We start from the raw sequence: 22,895 nt of genomic DNA on the forward strand, positions 1-22,895 counted from the left end.
CACACACACACACACACACACACACACACACACACACACACACACACACACACACACACACACACACTATTGAAAATATTTTATTAAAATAGCATCTTCACCTGAAATTGATAATGCACATCCTGAAATGAGATTTCACAAAGTAGATCACACTGAAGTCCTGATAAACACAATGAATAATGATGCCGCAACAGTCTTTCTGGAACAATTGAACAGTCCTGCAGCCAATAGGCAGCCAATAGGCAGCCAACGGGCAGCCAACAGGCAGCCAACAGGCAGCCAACGGGCAGCCGGCATGCCACTGATACGACAAAACATCCAGGAGAGAAAAAATAAAAGTCAGGCAACCAAGCTCTGGAGACAAAACGCCATGAAACTGATTAACACAAAGCACAGAGATTCTCATGTCTGCAATTTAAATAGCAAAAGCACAAATTCACAAAGAAAAAATAGGCTGAGTATCAGATTTGTTTGTCTGAAATAGCTGTTTTTGATTCAGGCTTGTCCATCCAAACACGCAGGCTCGGGTGAGCTGAGGAAACCCACACACGCAGTGCAGCTGCAGCTCCAACACAAGGCAACACTATTGTTTTTAAGAGACTCACAACATGTCTCTGCTTCTCAAAAACAAGAATCCATATCCCAGAGTGCTGTGGCCAGCAGTGTAGTTTAAAGAGTTGTCCTCTGAGGAGTGTTCACATCCTTCTGGGAGAGTCTGTGGTGGGAAGCACCAGCTCAGTTGTGTCTGGGCCGTCCTTTCTTCATGCGTGCAGCTTTAGGTTTGGGGATGTACTGGTTGTTGGCCTGATGCTCCAGCTCTCTGCTGAAGTAATGGATGGTTTTGTTCAAGCCCTCCTCCAGCGGCACCTGGTCCGAAAGACACACAACATCAACTCAGCACCACTTCAAAAATACACTACCAGTTACAACTACACCCATAAAAACTGAGATTTAGACAATATAACTAAAATTATTGGCTATAAATAAGACGGTCACACTTAGTTTACCATTGATCATCTACTGATGATCTAATATACTTTCTTCTGCCATTCACTCCCTGATGTGGATAAATCTGCCTTGATGATACAGATTCACCTCAAAATATGTGACCAAAACAAAATAATTAATATATGTTTTGGTGGTGATGGTTTTCATACTGTTATTAATTAATATTTGTCATCTTTTAGCATTGATATTTATTTTTGGAAACATCTCAAAATATTAAATATATTTGTGATAGTTTTAGGTTAATTTATCTGCTCTATAGATGTTAAAATATAGATATTAGATGTTAAACGTTCTATAGGAACAATGCGATGACAATCATTAGCAGTGAAGCAAATGTTGTGTTTCAGACTGTATCTCCCAAAATAACAAAGGAATAACCATTTGAGATTCTGGGAGAACAGTATGTGGGAGTTTTAGCCATTCTTGTGTTGAACGTACCACCGGCTCCCAGCCGAGCATCATCTTGGCTTTTCGGATGTCTGGTCTTCGCCTCTGTGGGTCGTCTTGGGCCTCAGGAAGGAACTGGATCTGACTCCGGCTCACTGTGAGAGTGTGTTAATGTTCAGTTATAATGAGGGCATGGACATGGGCAGGTTGTAATTTGGCCATGAACCCACAATAATGAGCAAACTACATGCATCATTTAGCGTTTTACTACAACTGGAACTGACTTCTATAGGCAAGAATTTCCCGCAACACTAAATAATAGCTGTCAATCGATCTAACTTACCGACGAGACTTTTAATGAGACGAGCAAACTCCAATATGGTGTGTTCCTCTGGGTTCCCCTACAAACAGATTTCATACAAGTCCATCACATCAGTACCAGCAAGAGACAGAAAACACAGACTCATGGGTAAAGTGTCTGCTTATGTTTACTTAATTTTCTATTTTGTGAAACGCAGACATGCAAGAAGAACTCACCAGATTGACGGGACTGCTGATGTTACTGTTCATCAATAGAACCAGGCCGTTCACCAGATCGCTGTAAAACGAATGAAACACAGAACCAGAGATTTAATGTGGATTCTCTTCTATTCGATTCTCTCTTGAACCCCGTGTGCATTGTTCTTGAAGAACATTATGTTTATTTTGTATGTAACGTAACATTAGTTTCTCAGCGGGCAGACAATTGTTTCAATATAGCTTTTCTCTTTTGTTAATGGATTGGATGGAACACAAAGTTGATTTCAACCAGAAGCAGATTGAAGCTCATATATATTGTGTTTTCCTTATCTATTTGTTAGTTTGTTAGTTAGCAGGATTACGTAAAAACTACTGGACGGAATGGCAGGAAACTTGGGAGGAAGGTTGTGGTATGGGTCAGGGAGGAACCAATTACATTTTACTGCAGATCCATATCAGGGGACAGATCCAGGAATGTTTTACCACTTCCTTGGACATTGTGAGATAGGACATTTTTTTCATTTCTACAGTTTTCCCCAGGAATAATTCATGTTAATTTTAAATAGAAACAGAATTTTAAAAAAAAATCCCCCCCCTACTGTCCCTTTGTTTGTCTGTAAACAGAATTATATGAAATTGGAAGCAGCTTGATTGAATTGAAGGGGACTGCGGGGCATCGGTGGAGGTACGTGACATTCTAGTTTAAAAATTTAGTCCAGAAAGGAAACCATTTCACATGATTTATGTTTGAAAAACCAACTCAATTCATATGTATTGATCACATATACTGCATGAATCTAAGCCAGGAGAGGAATCAAAATAAGAACTACAGTCCATTTAGCTTTAGCACCACATGCTCACAAACATAAAAACCTTGTAGAGTTCTCTCAATAGGAATTAGACCTTGACATTCTCAGGCACATGCAAACACAGATAATGATATGCCAGGTGCCTCCCTTAAACAGGTCAGAGAAGAGAAAATGCTGCGTTTCTATAAAAATGTAATTTCCATCACTGCACCACATCCATGTGTTATATAGCTCTTCTTTCTCCCATATGTCAAATTCATGCACATACATGTATGCATGTATTTTGTTCATCTTATTTAAACAAATGAGGGGGGAATAGACTAAACAGAGATTATACAAATCAACAGCACCATAAAATTACCATAACATCCAGTAACACAGGACGGTAGAATCTGGCCTGTTGTATTAGACTGTACAGTATTTATGTACATTTGCACTACAACTGAAAATAATGTAGTTGTTGAGTTTCACATAATTGAGATGTTTCTCAAAGACCTTGACATTTAACTGTTTACCTCTGCTGACCTCACACAGGGCAGAAGGTGCTTTATAGAGATATGAGAGCATCAAATGCTAGAAGTCTCTGATGTCTCTTATCTAAACTGATCAAATTAATCTCATCACATGCACACAAACCAATAAATATTCTTTGAACCTGTCAAATGTCTGAGCACGAGAAGGTAATCAATTATGTTTTAGTTTCCTTATCGGTGGGCAGACAGCTATTATATGTAAAAAACTATAACAATACAAGTATAAATTACAGTTCGTCGTCTTACCTGACATACTGAAAGGCTCGTGTTTGAGAACCAGTACCATACACCTAGAGCAACGACAAAAACAAAAGGAAACAGATTTTTATTCCTGTAAAATACTCATATCTATAGTGAATGTGTGTTTCTCTGTCTTAAACATGTTTCGAGACAACAGACTTGAGGTGATTATTTTTGTCATGATTATGTTCAAATTATTAGGACTCCAAAGTTCATTGTAATTTGTGGTTTTCATATTAAACTCAATCAAAAGATATGCACAGTACTTATTTTACCTATTTCCCTTTTCAGTGTCAGGTTTTAGAATCAAATGCTTTAAATCAAATTGTAAATGAATTATGATTAGAATGAAAAACTCCTGGATACAGATTAAAAATCTACAAATGTATCTGAAATATTAATTAAAGATGCACACTTCAGCAATAATCAGTCATTACCTCACTGATGCTTACCAGGAACATACATGCTGAAAATGCTATAGATTAAAACAAGTCTGATGCGTACAGAGGTTTCTGTCCAATAAAGCCGGTGAAGGCACATGATCAGTGGTAATGTTAACATGCGTACAGTGAGAGGTTCTCCCTGGAGAGCCTGCAGGATGAAGTTGCTGACAACACGTCCATCATTCATGTGCATCCGGGACCCAAACGTGTTGAAGATTCTCGCCACTCGCACCTCAACTCCTTCCTGTGAGCAAAGAGGAAAGAGGATTAGTGATTTTCAAACTGCCTGCGGAGCCTTTGTGTTAGATGATTTTGAAAAAACTGAATACCTTGTGTACTTTAATACTTCATCTTTGTGGAATATACAGAGCCTGACAGGTATTTCATTTTCCCGGTTTCCCTACCTAAAAGTTTAGACTGCTCAATTATCATACACATATTGAAACATGTAGATATAATAATATGGACTACAGCAATAAATCAGCTGATTTTCAAAGTGTCTCAAACCACGTAAGTGAAGTAAGGAGATAGAAAATCATCATCACTAAAGAAAATCAGCAGCATAAAGTTCTTACTGATTGGCGGTGAAATATATCATCACTACACATTCTTCCGGCACGTGTCACTCACAAGATTCACTGCCTTTAATATCTAAACTGCACTTGCAAAAAGATGAATTAATCTGCTGCCGGGGAAGCTAAATCAAGACTGAAGCCCATGTTTCAATTACCTTTTTACTGAGTTTCCATTTTCAAGTATAATTAAGAACAATCTTCTGCACAGATGTCTGATGAAAGATGGCTGAATTACAGAGTTCACAGTGGTGAATAAAATAATGAATGATCCTTTCTTGAATAGGAGTCTATTACAACATGGATCTGTCGACAGAGAGGATTCTTACAGACAGTCAAACCAAAACTCTTGAAGTACAATAGAAGCATTTCAGTATTATACCATATTGGAGGGAACAGATAGCAGTCTATAGGTCACCATAAGTCATGTCAAGATGCCCATAATCCTCATGAGATACAGACTCCAGTTCCACCTATTCACAACCCCAGACAGGGTGTCAACTCCCAACATAAAACATCTAATCTAAATGTTCCTGCAGAGGCCGTCCGACCTTTTAGGTCAACCATCTGTGAAACATAATCAGTACCTGCCATAGTATAACTCATGCAAAATATTAAAGGAATTAAAAAGGTGTGTTAGTCACAGATTCCCTGACAATTTTTGATTATAACTCCAGGAAAATCATAGACGTCAGCCTCTAGCACCCAACAACCAGTTTCTCTAAAACTTACCCCTTAATTAAAATCCATTCTCTGATCCGTCCAATAGATTCCAAAAGAAAATGTATCTCTCTGAGCTGGAAGAGTACAGTACATTTTCCATTTGCCACTTTTACAATCCATGCAGTTTATTGTCTAGACTGTGCAATTTTTTTATTTAATCTGTAAGTTGCTTTTTAATATGTGGCCTAAGACAACAGGGGAACATTGATGGACATTGGCTAAAAGAGCGGCTTTATTTGAAAGACTTTACCCCTTTAGATCAATGTGCATTTCTCTACAAACTGAACTATTCTGTAAGGTGTAGCATTTAATACACACGGTATCATGCGTGTTCACTTTCCTAGAAAACGTTTCCTACACACAGTTGATCATCAAGTGCTGATGAATTGGTTCTGTTTTCATGTGAAGCATAATTAGCAGCATTATGTGAGAATGTGTCAGATCAAATTAAATTAACGTCCTGTCAAATTACTCTTCAGGCAAGTATGACACAAAGCTCCCTTTACATACATTTAGACACACTCTCTGACAAAGAATGAATAAATGAGATTAATAAATGCCAACTACATCATGAAACACACACTGATCCCACAGAGGTAGAAAACTCTCCTGCTTTTTGAAAATCCATGGCCTTCTTACACCAGCATCATGCCTCAGTACAGACTACTTTGGATGGGATGTGGACCCATTTAAGCTCAGAAAACATGAATAAAAACATGAAAATTATGTAGACTGTCCTGTTGAAAATGTGGAGCATGAATTTCAATTGACACTCCCTGCAAATATATTCAGTACAATGAGGCACAAGGACACAATGAGGACATAACGATAAAATAGGTCTTGGGAAATGTGTGCGTGTGTCGGGTGCATGCACAGTTAGGTCGGGAAATATTTGTGCACGAAGAGTTGGACCCTGATACTCTTTACTGCTGAGAGGAATTAGCTTAATTCACTATGTTGAAAACAGTCTGAATTAATGCACATTCTACACTCACTTTAGTCCTAATTGATGTGTCATGAATAAATTATTAATCCAACTATCATAAATTAGATTAATAACCACAAAATGGGACTTTTAAAATAGAAAAGTGTTAGGGACTAAATGAAGGAAAATATTATGGATGTAATGCTTCTTTAAACCATACATGTGTAAATGTGACAACAAAACAACTTGTGTTTTTGTTGTGCTGATATTTGAATAATAGAATGGATATCTACTGTACAGAGGTAGAAGTGTAGATTTACACCCAGAGAGGCAGACACTTGAAACCGATTTGTGTGAGGATATTTATACAACCACATTGGAATGATCGACCAATTTCACTGTTGAGTTATCCCGTGGTTTAGAGGTTATCATTCCAACCATGAGCCACAGCGTTCCCGCTTTGAATCTGTCTAAGAAACTAAGTCGCCTTTCTCCCTCATTTCTTGACACCTCCCTGATATCTCTATCTATAGCAGCATTTATAAGGGGAAACAAAGTGCAGTGCCTGTGGTCATTCCCTGCTGTGAGGCCGCAACAAAACACAAGTGATCACTGCTCTTCATGCCGAGGTTCAGATTAAACCAGCATTAGTGTCATCATATCACCATGAACATGTCAGGGCTTTAATGTGCAAGTGGAAATCTGAAAATTAATTAAGGCTTACCAGCATGTGAGACTTGAGTTCTGTCAAAACAACTGGACATTTTTTTAGCTGTGAGGTCAAAGTAATACGGAAATAAACCTGTAATTCTGTAAAAAACTTGAGAAAAGATCAATACGACTTCTGGAAGATGAGGTGTGCAACTGTAAATAAGCCACGGCCGCTGTTTTAATACGTGGATACAAATACTATATGTAGATGTAAATGCTGGATTTGATAGAATAAACTGCACAGCCTAGAAACAGTTAACACTTGCCATTGTTGGAGATCCACATTTGAAAATTTGCATTTGTGAAAGTGGTGCATCTCTTTGTTTAGTCATGACTACTAAATAATTCCACTAAATAATCACTTACTTACCAGTCTTGCATCATGGGGATATTGTATGTTTAATAATTAATGTCCTTTTAAGAAAGAGTGAAGTTTTATAATAGGACAATAAATAAACACATTTATTTATGTGTTATACTCATTTATGTTATTATTATCATTATATTACATCTACATTTTAGTCCACCTGTATCTAAAATTGGCCAGAAAATGTGGCTAATCCAGTTATTTACTGCCTTTCACTTTGAACTGGCTACAGCTCCTCTATAGTCTTATTTTGATTTAATGTAGTTGCAATAGATCAACACAAAACCACTAAATAACATAATTGATAGTCCCATTATTGATATCAATAAGTAAAGACAGTGTCAATATTAGCAAAGATAAAATCCTAACACGTAATCGTTTACCCATACATGACATACGTCCTAATGATAAAATGGAGTAGCATGCTTATCTTTTAAATGAGCACGATCAGATACATTTTTTGCTTAAAAGCATCATGTAAATCAATGCATCAGAAATCCACTGATACATAGTTTATAATGTTTGCCCTCTGTCTGAAAAGTAGGTACGAAAATGCTTTTTCATCCACTGCATAACCTCCACTCATCACTTTTTAAAGGTTAATGAATTTTGATTACATGACTGGGCAACAGATGTAATATGAGATATTTTTGTTCCTCTGCACAAACAACTGACAGCTGGATATTGAAAAGCTGCCATTTCCCAGAATTCTCCCTGTAAGTGTGAAAAAAATAATGGGCAGCTGTGGAGACGAGGCAGATAAATAAATATCACCTGCCTGAAGGAAAGGCAAGAGGAGTCAATCATATCTGATCATCAAAGGCTGGTGTCAATCAAGTCGTAACAGGGGGGGAAAAAATTTATCACAGTCTAAACATCATTTGGATATTTATGTAAACGTGTGACATTTTCAAGGGCTTCACATTCCAGCACAAAACTCAACACAATATTCACTGACATGACTTGTATCTTATACTAAATTATCCTCTCAAAGGAGGCCACTTAGCAGCATGTGAACCAATACCGTTAGAGACCTGATGAGAAAAGCTGGAAACGTTAGCACATCCTACTTCATTATTCAGACCCAATAAACACATCTTCTTACCGATAATTTTGTACAAATCTAAAATAAGGCACATCAAAAGATTTCTTAACCTTCGCCCGGTCTATTAGTTTGTTTGGTTGTGAGCAGGATTACACAAAACTACTGGACACAGTACAACGAAACTTGGTGGAAGGATGTTGTATGGGTCAGGGAAGAACTCATTACATTTCCGTGAGGATTTGCATCAGGAGGTGGATGTAGGATTTTTCCTCGAAAAGGTCTTTTTCAAATTTCATTGATTTCTCAGAGAATATCTCATGGATCTTGATGAAAGTCAAATTTAGGAGACTGATATTTATGTGTGAAAGTGGACTGTGGTGGGGGAATGCAAACTACAATGTGTCATTCTAGTTTTAGAATGATTTGGTGCTAACGGAACAAAAATCTGTTTGGATCAAGTGATTGCATAAGGTTGAATTAAAAAATGTGCTTTTTTTTTTAAAGAAAAAGATAATTATTTATTTATCTGTGAAGATTATCAGTAATCCAGGTCATGGTATTTTATATATATAAAAAACATGACGTTCTTGTGTTTCGAGTCCATGGCCCCTCCTCCTCCATGGCCCAGGCATGACCATCAAACAGGCCGGGGGGGGGGGGGTCTTGCACCGTGAAGTTCCCCCAAATGATAAGCTGATCGGTGAATGCCGCAGAAACCGGATGAAGGTGAAGAAGACAAGGAGCAAACAACATGCATGGACAAGCCCCTACACAGCATGTACCACAGCCAGATAGAGGAAGTGGCTGATTTCAAGAAGACCTACCAATGGCTGGAGAACGCTGGACTGACAGACAGCACAGAGGTGTTAATCATGGCCGCACAGGAACAGGCCCTACGAACAAGAGCCATAGAGGCCAGGGTTTACCACATCAGACAAGACCCAAGGTGCAGACTGTGCAAAGACGCCCCTGAGACAGTCCAGCATATAATAGCAGGGTGTAAGATGCAAGCTGGAACAGTGTATATGGAAAGGCACAACCAAGTAGCAGGAATAGTGTACAGGAACATCTGCACCCAGTATGGATAAGAAGTTCCTAAATCCCGATGGGACCCACCATCGAAGGTGGTTGAGAACAACAGGGCTAAGGTCCGGTGGGACTTCAGATTCCAGACTGACAGACAACTACTAGCTAACCAACCAGATGTAGTGGTGATCGACAAACAGCCGAAGAAGTCAGTAATAGTAGATGTGGCAATACCGGCTGACAGCAACATCAGAAAAAAGGATTATGAAAAGAGTTGAAAGACTCAGCTGTAAGAAATGTGGAAGGTCAAGACTAATGTGACCCAGTGGTAATATGAGCACTGGGGGCTGTGACCCCCAAACTGGGAGACAGATTCCAGGATCAACATCTGAAGCCTCAGTCCAGAAGAGCGTAGTCCTAGGAACAGCTAAGATACTGCACAGAACCCTCAAACTCCCAGACCCGAACTTGAGGAAGACAATACCACCCCCCAAAGGAGGTAGAGAGGGTGATTTTTTTATTCATAAAAAAATATATATATACACACAGTGTGTGTGTGTGTGTGTGTGTGTGTGTGTGTGTGTGTGTGTGTGTGCGCGCTGTAGAGTTTCAGTGATAATACCTGCTTCATGTAGGCATAACACATGGTCTCTGCTACTCGTTTCCCCTCATCGTAGCATGCTCGAGGACCAATAGGGTTGACATGACCCCAGTACTCCTCATTTTGTGGATGCACCTCTGGATCTGGAACACAAAGATTTCAGTAACCTTTCAGACCCATTTTTAAAACTAATGGATTCAGCTCTCTGTTTGGAGAATCAGGCAGGATTAATTTGGAATAGTATGCTTCCGATCTTGCATAGTTGAACACATTCACTGGATTTCTGTCACTTCAACTCTTCCGCTGGTACGATATAAAGCTGCAGGGCTAAATTCAATGACATGATTGGTTTCTCAGGAAACAGCTCTCTTTAGTCATTTCTGACACTCTCTCTGTGTGTGATTGCTTGGCACAAATATTTCAATTTGCATTGTCAAACTATTGAGAGGGAATTAGTGTCATAAATGCTGCCTCTTAAAAAAAACAAATCGTAAATGTTTTTCTGCTAAAATAAGATTCAGTTGTGACTGGATCCAATGATACACAAATAAACAACAGGGCTTGATGGAGCAGACAGCGTGTTCAAAAAGACATTGTGTAAAAATGTAATGCAGGCCATGTTTGTGAAAGGTTTGGCACATGATATATACTCAGTGTTAAAAAAAAAAAAAAAAAGATAGTATTTTCCTGCTGAATCTAGAAATCATAAAAAATATTTTTGTTCACACATGTCCATTGAGTACTATTTGCAAAGATGTTCTTAAAGTTGACCTTTTACACAGAAAGTCATCTGTTTACTTAAAGAACACTTCGATATGAGTGGGAGGCATCTTTCTTACCTCCATAAACCTCAGAGGTCGAAGCAAGGAGAAGTCTGGCGCCCACACGTTTGGCAAGACCTAAAAGCCAAACAACACAATCAGATCAGTCTTCTTTTACCAGAAAAAAAACGTGGCCTTAGACCTGAGAAAATACACACATACGAAAGTGAAACAGCACATAGTGTGAACCCTGTGAAATTACCAGGTTTTCTGCTTTAATTTGTCATAAACTGTGACTTGATCTCCATCTTTAGTCACACCTTCTGACAATCACAATATAATCCTGATGTCCTTAAGCTATTAACGCACAACCAATTGTAATTTTCTGTGTTTTTATTGAGTAAATCCCATAGACTGTGTTTTGAAATGGACAACATGACAGCTCCTCAGGTGGAGCCGAAGTGTCACCACCTGGTGGCTAGGTTATGAATACAGCCTTCTCCGTGTTATTGGATGGGACATGGACCAAACAAAAAAGTCAATGTACACGTCAAATACATTTTTCTCTAAGATGGATTCTGTCATTTTAGGTAGTTATTTTCACACTGATGTTTGAGATACTATCTCCGTCTGCCAGCAGACAATAGTAATAACTATTTTTATAATTATGAGATAGTATCTCATAACAATGAGATACTATAATAATAATAATGAGATACTATTATGACTTAGTATCTCATTATTATGACTTGGGCGGGGCGCAACACAGCAGGGAAGTCCTGTATGTGTCGGAGTCTGTTTCCTCCTCACTTCCCCTCTGACCTGCGCTCACTTTACACTTTAACAATAAACACCAGCACTGATCACAAGTTATTAGGACACGTACAGGACTGACGTTTACTTTGTGTCTGTTTGAGTTCATGAGACACATGTTTAAACACCATGTGCACGCATTCCCCTGCTTCACACAACACGAGACGTAACACGCAGAGTCAGGACATCAGGGTTAAAGTGACGGAACGATCCGGAGTCATGATCTGTCATAATAAAAAATAAAACAGTCGGCTGTTCTGACAATGCAAACACGAGAGGCGGCTGGCTTGACCGCAGTCTCTCAACCATGGCTTCCCTGCTCTGCTGCAGTCAGAGTAGCAGTCAGTACTAGCAGCAGTCAGTATCTCATTATAATGAGATACTAAGTCATAATATTGAGATACAGGATTTTTGTTTTCTTCATCACAGTGGCGGAAATGGGCTTCCATACTGCAGAGATATTTTTTGTAAACACATACAGTGCACCTGATTGTATTGTCAATCACACAATGCTCTGAATATAATCTAAATTTATGTCAATATTCACACAGTGGTTTGGAAATACTTTAAAATTGTTATCACCGACTGAAGAAAAGAATGAACACTGCAGTTCACACATGGAATCTTTAAAGCTGTTGGCTTCATCCATCTGGTAATATGGATTGCTATTTGTATTGTTTGAAACTGATCTCTTATACAATGGCTCTATCTGGCACACAACAGCACTGCTGAAAAATGGGGTGCTGTAAAATAAAAACACAAAGGAAGCAGAGTTTTCCGTTTTCTCAGATGGTATAAATTATAGATTTTAAAGATTGTTTTGCTGTTGAAAGCTTAATGACCATTTTAAGTGAGATGGAAGAATGTTTTCGCTTATCACACTAAATCTTCACATCAATTTGAATATTCTTCCAGCACCAAGACAAAACAACAAGATATTTTGCTGGATTTTTACACTTTACACAGTTGTCATGTGCAACAGCTGAAAATGTGACAAGGGAGAGGAAAAGGGAAGAAAATGGTCTGTTAAGAATTGTTTTACTACTCTTCTTGCCCCACACGACAAGGTGAAGAAAAACAATTAATGATTTCAAATCTTTACAGACTAAAACTAAAAGAACCAAAGAATCTCCTTGACATAGACATTATATAAAGATGTCTTCTTCCTACCAGTATCCAGAAATGAAGTCAAAATATCCTGCATACGAATGCCACTATCTTAAATATTTGGAGCCAAAATTCTGTGCAGTCGTGATCGGTAGATCGATCCACGACAGCGACGTCCTGTTGATGCAAGCACTTGACCAATCATGAGTCAGTCGCAGCTGTTGATCGTGATGTTTCACCCCATTTTTAAAGCATCAAATAACAATTAAAACCAAATGTAACAGAAACATGAACAGTTGGACATACAGTACATCAATATGATAAGAACTACTTAAATGACAGAAACCATCTTTGAAATTTTTTTTGTTAATGTTTACTCTGACTTTTTAGTTTGGTCGACATCCCAACCATTAACATGGTGGAGGATTTATGGTCTATACTGCAGCCAGCCACCAAGAGGCGATCGAAACACATTGGCTTCACTTTATTTACAGTCTGTGCTTGAAACCAGCTTAATCATAGTATGTCGTGGTTTATAAATCTGAATTTATCCTGTAGTTCAGAGGTAACCAACAGGTCAACTGCGATAAACTGGTCGATCTCGAAAACCTCGAAAGAAACTGCAAAATCAATTAACATGATCCTCCATACTTACCAAGCATGTTCAGAGTGCCGATGGTGTTGGTCTTGAGAGTTTTGATGGGATTGTACATGTAGTTGGGGGGAGAGGCTGGAGACGCCAGGTGATAGATTTGGTCCACTGTGTAAAAACCAGGAGAAACATAAATCATCTTACCATGAAAAGATATATATAATTTAATGTAATGACAGTGCAACTGAATGATTTCCTGTGTTTCTATTTGCTCAATGTTGCTGCTTTTTGGATACTTGGCCTTGTATCACTCATAACCAGCCTTGGAGATGCAAAGTGCAGCATAATGAGAAAAGACATTTGAAATTTAAAATAAAAATGTTGAATAAAGCAAATTCAAGATGAAGGATGTGCCTGTCTACTGTGTCCCATGTCAACTCAAAAGCCAGAGCTAGTTAATCTACACTTTAATATAGCTCAGAAATGTGAAACTTCTCTCCTTGTACACTCAATAAGAGATGTTCCATTTCTACCTTCTCGCTACTGATTCCAATAGCTGGACTTTGCGCATCGGCTGATAGCAAGTACTGATCCGATACTAGTATATTTAAAAATAACTCATCTAATATATTAAACAGCTGTATGCTACTAACTCTGTATAGAAGTGATGATTTGCAATCATTGCTGTATGGCCTGGCTAAGGGTAAACTCATAGACAAACAAATATATACAGAGAGTTAATGTCATACAATTTTTTTTATTATCTTGTTTGAAAGTCATAAGTTAAAAAGAATACCAATGACTAAATCTAGGAATACACAACACAAGTGGTGCATATGGTAAATATCACTGCTACTTATTACTTTTCAATGTTAAATATTGCCAAATTGCAGACAGTTTTTCTGGCTCTGGCTTCGGCTACGCTACCAGAAATCATGTATTTTTTGCCATTCTAAAAACAATACTTGCCAGAGGCAGTACAGCAAAGCTACTGGGTTAGGGTTAGCTGCGAGGAAGTGACTTTCGGAAAAAAGAAATTGCAGTTTCATCTGAGTGAATCAAGAATTAAGATATGGTATCGAATCAGTACACAGATTCACGTCCATTCCAATTCTCAACCTGGTATTTTCGACAGTTTCTGAGGCATTTCCAATGCTGGTATTGGTAAAGCAACATCTCTACTCTTAGTGACCATCAAGGAAAACAACTTAATAGTTATTCAGTGACTTAGCACAGATCAAACTAATCGTTAGTTTGGGAAACCTTTTGTTTTTACACTTAAGTTTGGGTCAGGCCCACAAGCTTTTCCTCATCTTCAACAAAGTCAAATCTCCCTGTACTGTGTGTCATCAGTAATTTCGTCTTCCGCTACCTGTGACTCATTCTGTACAACTCTTCATTATTGTCCCATTTTCTAAATCATTCCTTTCATTTCTCATCTTTTCAAGGAGAGCTTTTGCAGTCTTGACCTCATGATTCATGGCTCAAAACATTGTCACATTCATGGCTCGTTCCAGCTGTTCTGAAAAGAAGCATTTCTCTATTCTTTGTAATGCTTAATTTCATGAAATTGAGAGACACTAACGTCAGGTTTTCATGAAATAGCAAGCAGCAGGAAATCTCCTGGTGGCTTGAGTGTTTTGTCTGGTGTCTATTCTAGCATTTCTTTGGTGGTGATTCACATTTTCAGGTTTATATTTCAAAATGTCTTGTCTAACACCTGAACGGACAAAACTCTTGAGGACAGACATGGAACATCGGTGGCCAGTTATTTAGATAAAATTGAGACTCCTTTGACCTTAATTCTTCTTCAATGCACAAAACTACAAACCCTACAAAATCCTCATTATTGACAAACACATATGTTTAAGAGCCACATGTCACTAGGGTCTTGGGTTTCACAGCTTGTCTCTTGGCGCCTGTGTAACATGATGCTTATTTATGATTTAATGCTGCTACTGTTGTGTCTTCCAGCTAGTCTGTGCGAATCAATATGCAGCTGGCATGTCAGATTATGTGAAACAGAATTTTACATCAGTGACTATATTTAATTAATTAATAATTTAACTGGACATGGGTGAGGGATTCCAATCAATCATATAAAATCAGTGCATCTCTGGCATTGTCCATGCACGTCATCCTACTAATAAATACAGAAATCTATTGAGGTCAATTTGCCTGTGGTTGTGAAATAATCATCTAAAAACAGCCACCATCGCCATCTTTCTCATCTCATCACTAGTGGGTGGGTGAAGTCAATGTCTTGTTCTTAATACAAAATCATTATTCAACACAGCGGTTCTTTGTTTATGTCAACAAACCAGGACATGACACCCTGTTGAGCTCTGTAAGACTTGAACACTGCAGGTGGATGAGGGGGTGGAAGTGCTGGACTCTTTTAGTCCACCTCCTCCCCCTCATAATAATGTAATGTCAAAGTCTTACTGAACTCAACAGGGTGTTTTTGACAGCTTGAATACTCTGTGTGAAAATACAAAAGATCAGAAATCGATCAGGCTTCAAAATGCATCCATTACAAAAATGCTGGAATTGGCCCATGACATTCTGAGCATAATAGACCCGCTCCAGAGCTAACGCTTTCTGTGACCACCCGCCGGGAAATTATATAATGAGATGACCATATCTAAGAATAGGCTGTTGTCCAATAGATGAGGTAAGTAGAGGAAAAGCAGCAAAAAATTGCTTCCAACTATAAGATGAGTAAATTTCTGAATCGGAAATATTTTCTATATTAACATGTACGTCTTTCAAAAACACATTTATCCTCTGATATCTTCCTACGAGGTGCATCACACCACACGAGCAGTATGGAGGCATGTTGTGTTTTTTCTGTTGTTTTATTACGTCTGAAGAAGAGGACACAATTGACTTCACTTGTATTGGATTCTGCTGCAACAAAGTTTACCTCTTAGACTCCAGAAGTGTTTTGTGGACCTCACACACTCTACCCACCCCCTCCATTGGCCCCAGTTGGTGAGTACATAATGAGTGAATTAAAATTTTTTGGTGAACTATCCCTTTACACCTGAATTTGAGGAATAAGAGGTGTGTCCCAATACTTTGTCCCATATAGTGTATTTAATATCTATTAAAAGGCAAAACAACCCATAACCTCATTTGCATGAGCAAAAAATTATAATTTACTGACCAAGGCAATTAGATTAGATCCACTGAATGGCAATTTGTACAATGACTGCTTTGTCCTACAGTTTCCACAAGCAGAGACTCACATTTGATTAACAATGGTGTGTTACTCATCACATTCAGAGTAAAGGATGATTATTTCTGAGCTGAAATAAAAATAATTCTTACAAACTATGGCAGAGGTGGGAGACATATAACCTCTGGGCCATATGAGGCCCACAAGACCGTTTGATCCATACCATGGGGCAATTTATTAATATAAAACTAATTTTTCAGTGAAAAGAATATTCCCTCTGGCTGTAAAACTGTCAACGTGCAAGAAAGTGGTTACATTTAATTGCTGATATGCATCAGGACAACTATGAAAGAAAGTAGAAGTTGAATTGCGGGTTTTCCAAGAGGACTAGAATACATTTTTTTGTTGAGGTAAAATATAAACCAGTGTGCCTAGTTTTGAGGAAGTGCTCACTGTGATGAAAAAGGGCAAACTCAAGTGTAATTACAACTCTAACACTAATAAAGAAGATGTTTCATCAACCCCAATTTTTACTCTGTTGCTCACCTTCTATATAGAGAGGCTCCACTACATCATGATTGATGAGCTCAAAGTTCTCATGGCCAATCCAGTGCTCTACATTTCTTTTCCTCCCTGTGAAGAAGTTGTCCACCACAGTCACTTCATGGCCGTCCATCATCAGTTTGTCAGTCAGGTGGGAACCAACAAAACCAGCACCTCCAGTAATCTGGAGGGAGATCACATGTATTTTAGCAATATAAGAGAGTTCAGGAGGTCAGACATGGAAGTGGCTAACAGAACACTGTGTGAATGTCCAGCTAGAGCACTGACTTAAACCCAACTGAAAATCTCTATAGAGCTTTAGAGGATCTGTAGAAAAGAATAACACAAAATCACCAAATCAATTTGCTGCATCATACAAGAGAAGAGTTGAGAATCCAGGTTGCAGAAAACCCGATTTCCGTTTTAAATTGTGTGAAAGAATGTAAAGTGTCTCAAGGATACCTGAAGGTCTTTCTAGCCCAGAACTGACCCTCTCAGCAGCCTTTACCTTTGAGTGTACCACTTGTATGTGCTTCACTAAAAATGTTCTAAATGGTAAGTGAACTGCACCCATATATAGCCAAAGGGCCTCAGCTCAAGGATTTCATGGTTAACTTGAATGGCTATGAATTTTAAATAAGACGTTTCTCACCAGAATTCTCTTCCGATCCTTTTCTGACAGGAATTTGACAGGAGGGTATTTCTGAGAAAAACTGGGAGAGAGAAGACAAACGTTTTAGTGTTGAACATCTGGAGGAAATACTACATGAAAACAGAACAGAATTATGTCTACGACGTAGCTGATTCGTCTTTAAGAACTGTTTCCTGTCTGATTAAAATGCACTGAGGAAACATGGCCTCTTACTGTATCTATGTTTAACTTAAAGAGATGGACTTAGTGAATTAAGTGTTTCTAACTATATATTGAAATTACCTTTATTTGACTACAATCAGAAAATCTAATTAAAGATTTGGATTGAAGGATGATATAGAGACATACATTTCAGAAATGGACATTTGTGAGTAAAATATTATTAAACATGTCTAAACTTATGAAAATAAAGTTGCATTTAAATGGTCAAACATGTCTCCACCTCTGAAAGTGCAATTTGTGCAACATCAGTAGCTGTTTCAGTACAGAAAAGCAAGGGCTTCATTCAGCAATACGCCTACGCCTACACAATGTTCCACGGAATTCACCTGTAACAATCCACAGTGGCGTTTCGGGAGGATTGCTGGGGAAGGGGACTTGTAATCATGTGACATGTTGCAGATTTATAGAAAAGAGCACACGTTTGGAAAATGGGGCTCAGATTAAATCATCTAATCATTGGCCTTTGTACTTCTGCTTCAATTCAAGGAATAAGAGGTAAGATGTTTTATTAGATGTAAATGCATCAGTAGCAGCAAAAGAACAGAAAATCAGAGGCTTCATTCACCAATAAGCCTATGTCCACAATGTTCCACACAATAGACCTTTAACTCTCCACAGTTGCTTTTCAGAAGAATGACATTGAAAAGAGTCTGTGGCATGTTCCATGTTCATAAAAAGGCTGTAGCATGAGAGCTATTTGTTGCAACAGTGTGTCATTGTTTAAAATGTAATATTTATTTTGATGCAGGTTTTCTTAATCCCTGGTCAGACCAGGTATCAACATCGGTCTCTGGTGATCTGATCACAGCTAAACTAAACTGCCTGAAGGTCTACAGCATCAACCGGGTGATCAAATTACAATTGGAAGGCTCTAAATTCAGGTACGAATGCACCCAAGATGCACTGAGAAAACATTTGAGATCTCGATCACTCAGATCACATTCCTACGTGGTCTGGGACTCGTGTGCCCACATTATTTTAGTAGTGTAAATGTGTCCTGGGCCACAATGAAGACACCAAATGGTTTGAATGGTTAAATAAAGGCATTTCTCACAATTTCTTCCTCTCTGCCATGACTCAGTCTAGTTCTAGATTCCAGCAGCTCTGTTTTGTAACATGTAATTGTCAGAAAACAATCCTGGCAGCGATGTGTATATCAGGTATATGATTCAGAAGGCTGTGACAATTTTGAAACCACTTCTCCGTCGGAAGAGGTTTTTTATTCCCATCCCTATGCTCACTTGGATGAAATCATCTGCCCTTTTACTGATCCCTCATCAGCATTCAAGGCATAGAAGGTGACATACATAATTAACATTTTAAAGCACAAGGTTTCAGTAGGAGCTGCGATGGAAAGGTCACTATTTGCTTCATTTACTGTCAAACGATCACAAGGACCATGTGACTTCTAACACTATAATATGTTTTATTGGATCGCTTTTCAAACATCTGTCAACAAAGAAGGTAAAAACCATGCAAATGAATCCAACAAATTTTGAGTATATGTTCATTTATGTAAGAATAAAACACAGGTACACACCTTTGTTCAAGATCACGAATCTTCTCTCTGAGAGGAGCCACAGCCTAAAGTGAGATAAAAAGTCGGTGATACTGCATGCAAGATAAGAACACAGGTCCATGCTTAGAAAATATCAAATGGATCCTATAGTGTTTCTTGATGGCAATGTTAACACATACGTATCAGTACACATTGGCCACAGAGCGATTTAGGCCAAGCTATAGCAGATTATTTAAAACCAATCCAAAACCTAGTTTTTGCAGCTTAAAAATATCCTAACATGCATGTCTTTACAAAGGGGTTATCTTGTAAACATTTAATGATATTTCAATACCGGCTAATAACACACAGAGGAGCTCTTCAGAAAGCTTTACAGGGTGACAACTGTTATCTTGGTTAAACTCACCTCATCAATTCTCTGCTCAATCTTCATTTCTCCGTGTTCTTGTATTGATCTGAGAAGTGCAAAGACAAGGAGAGGGTGATTACATGGTGGCTGTGTCAGGCATAATCACAAGGCCAGAAATAAAACAGCACTTAAGATCAAGAACATCATTAGGTAGCAACAAATGACCCACCACCTGAAATCCAGAGGGATGTATGGATACAATTTTACATCACAATATCTATTTTCTTATGGCTCCCAACAGTTGATTTACTGTTTGCTGTTAATGGATAAAATAACCAGAGAGGAATGTTTGCTTTTTGCTAACTCAGTTACTGAAAAACAGTAACGCTAGATAATATAAAATATCTACATTCTCACTGATTTGTAACTTTCAATAATGGTCTATATAAGGGACAACAATTTCATTCATAAAAGCATTGCAAAACAATATTTAATATAAATATATTAATTTGCATGTATCTACATGAACATTAGTTGCTGTCATCTACTGGGGAAGTTTCACAGAGAAATGTTAATTTCTCTGTGTAACGGTCATCACAGCTCAGCTATCCCAGACAGAGCAGCTCCACTGTGCTGTATAAGGTATACACTGTACGTACAGTATGTTACAAGCTCCAGCCCCTCCGACTCAAAGAATAAACCTAACCCTAACCCCTATTATATATAATGGATGGATGGAGGATGTCTAATTACAATCAAGTCATTTGCGAGTACCTGATCAGTGAGACCCTGTCAGAGTTAATCATGAGAATCTAGCATTCAGCTTTAGCTACAATGGCAATGAAAATTATTTTTATTAAAAAAAGGTAATAGAGAAATCAATTACTTTACCTCATGTTTGTGTATGTTCCCCAGACAGCTGGAAGAGAGAAACAGAAATCTTGTGATAAAATGGCAGGATCGTGAATACAAAGTAAATACAAACTATAGAGCAGTGTCACATCCAACGATACCAGACTGTCTAATAAAATTCTACTCTGTGTCATTTCATGTTTTATACTGTTGCCTTGGTTTTTAGATACGAGTCTTCGCAGCAGCAGTCACTGAGAATGAAATCCGTAATTTCTGACAGTCAGAATACTGCAGCACAGGATGCAAAATTGCTATCTTTGGCCACCAAACCTCCAAATCTGCCTTCGTTGGACTCACAGTTTGATCTAATACCAATGTTTAAGATTGATGACCACTGATTTGTTTCTCAGACAACCCCAAAATGAAAGTATAAAGGGGCCTAAACTTGACTTTGACTGGTCTTATACCAAGTACAGATATTGATGACGACAGCCCTGTTGAAATAAATGTATTATTCTTACTAATGAGCCACTTTTCCACAGTTAGACAGTCCATTCAACATAATTTCTTTTTATCAAATAACCTGCCACTGCGCCATTTTGAAGACAACATGGGTTTTACAGACAACATGTTCACTGTGCATTGTCCTCAATACAACCACTCTTTGGCAAAGCAGAGAAGTAAAACATTTGGACGGAAAATGTGTAGTTTGATAATTTTGCAGTGAACAGCGATGTCCTTTTATGTCACGTCTACTAACAACATAGCTGCAATAAACAATTCTGTTGATTAAACTGTTGATGGTCACATAGTTTGTCCACCAGGGCCTTCTCCAACTCCACTGTCTGCAGTTCAATGAACACACACATGTGAAATAAAAAGTAATGGTGGACATATTGAAAAAAATGTACTCCATAAATTCAGTATCACTTTTGGTCGGGTTCTTAGGTCATAAAAGGTTACAGTGAGCGAAGCACCGGTTAAATGTAAATTTAAGTTTATTCAATTTACATAAACAAATCCTCTCATTTGGGAAACTGAAACCTGCATCTGTGGATTTTGCTGTTTTCTCCAGTTTTCTTTCAAATAAAAGACCAGCAAACGTCAATAAAATAATCCAAACTACCTGTATTACGTCACTGGATTAAAGTCCCTCTCTCCCTAATGTAATTACCTGCTCTTGACGATTTGATAGTTCATCATGAATATCTTTTTTAAAATATATTTGTTGTTCAGCCTGCTCGCTTCAGCAGTGACTCATCCATTTCATGCCCAACCAGTTTTGCAGGATACTCTGCAAGGATTTAACTACAAAATATGTTTTATCCAGTAACACATTAAATTACTCACTCAGGAGTTACTGGTGGGCAATACAACTATATTAATAGTAGTATAATTTAGTAAAATAGTATAAATACAATTTTCATCAATAGTAATAGGACTAATATATTGAACTTGTGCATTGTGCAAGCAAGATCCAAATCCTATCACGAGTTCACAGTTTGGATGTGTTAGAACTAATAATAATAATGTCACAGGGATGGTGACAGTTTAACAAATTAAAACACACTCACATGGACAGACCTATGTACTTACAGGCAATGTAGGCGATCAAGGCGAGGGCAAAGAGTAGCTTCATCATTCTTCTATTTAATCCTGATATGAGCCAGATGACACGCTTCATCATCCAGGACACCAAACGAGCCACACGTTCAAGTCCAGCTAGAGCATGTTGAGTTGCCACCGCTCATGTTCCCCCTCTGTGGAGCTCGGCGTTGTCTTAGCTTAGTCCCGACCCGGCTAGCTCACCTGGTACACCGGACAGACGAGCTAGCTGCTCCTGCTACGTCAACACCGGCAGGAGCAGTTTACGTGGCTAGCGGCGCTCACAGGTAGCAAAACACTATCAGCTGGCGAGCTACACTGTCACTGTCAACACTCACAACCGCGCATGAACTCACTTATCAGCGCCACTCATCCTCCCGCTGAGAAGACAGCTTTAATACACACCCTTTCCTTCTTATTGATATCTGAAAGGCACATTTAGAAACCGTGTTGACGCTGCGGAATCCAAAGCCGTTAGCAGCACATTAGCAAGTAGCTACAGCCAGCTAGCGAGCGGCTACAACCGCGTCTGCCTTCCCTTCATGGCGGCTGCTGGAAACTGAACACAGGCTAATTCTGTCAGGCAAAAACCACCCAGTGAAGCTTAGGGGGAAACACGGAAACATCTCGCCTGTCAGCGACACGCACATCGGGGTTTGCTCCAGTCTGTGTCGGGCCGGGCAACATCACATGAGCGATGAGTCAGTGCTCGATTTAGCAGCCTGACTTCTCCTGCAGCGCCTCTGTGACGCCTTGGCGAACCTCTAACAATAATAATAATAACGATAAT

The 22,895-nt window shown here is 38.6% G+C and overlaps 1 protein-coding gene across 1 annotated transcript; it reads right to left on the reverse strand.

Annotated features, from left to right (window-relative positions):
- Nucleotides 1–67: 67 nt before the first annotated feature.
- Nucleotides 68–22,832, reverse strand: uxs1 (UDP-glucuronate decarboxylase 1). Its single transcript, XM_034574648.1, has 15 exons — nucleotides 22,097–22,832; nucleotides 20,540–20,567; nucleotides 19,706–19,754; nucleotides 19,321–19,364; nucleotides 17,559–17,619; nucleotides 16,910–17,090; nucleotides 13,246–13,350; nucleotides 10,749–10,808; nucleotides 9,931–10,052; nucleotides 4,064–4,183; nucleotides 3,503–3,546; nucleotides 1,933–1,993; nucleotides 1,739–1,796; nucleotides 1,447–1,550; nucleotides 68–867 (listed from the first exon to the last, which is right to left on the reverse strand). The coding sequence occupies exons 1-15, from the start codon at nucleotides 22,185–22,187 to the stop codon at nucleotides 736–738; spliced, it is 1,260 nt and encodes a 419-aa protein (XP_034430539.1). The 5' UTR covers nucleotides 22,188–22,832; the 3' UTR covers nucleotides 68–735.
- Between the last annotated feature and the right edge of the window lie 63 nt (nucleotides 22,833–22,895).

This window comes from Hippoglossus hippoglossus, chromosome 21 (assembly GCF_009819705.1).
Source record: "Hippoglossus hippoglossus isolate fHipHip1 chromosome 21, fHipHip1.pri, whole genome shotgun sequence".
In the NCBI taxonomy this organism is placed as follows: Eukaryota; Metazoa; Chordata; class Actinopteri; order Pleuronectiformes; family Pleuronectidae; genus Hippoglossus; species Hippoglossus hippoglossus.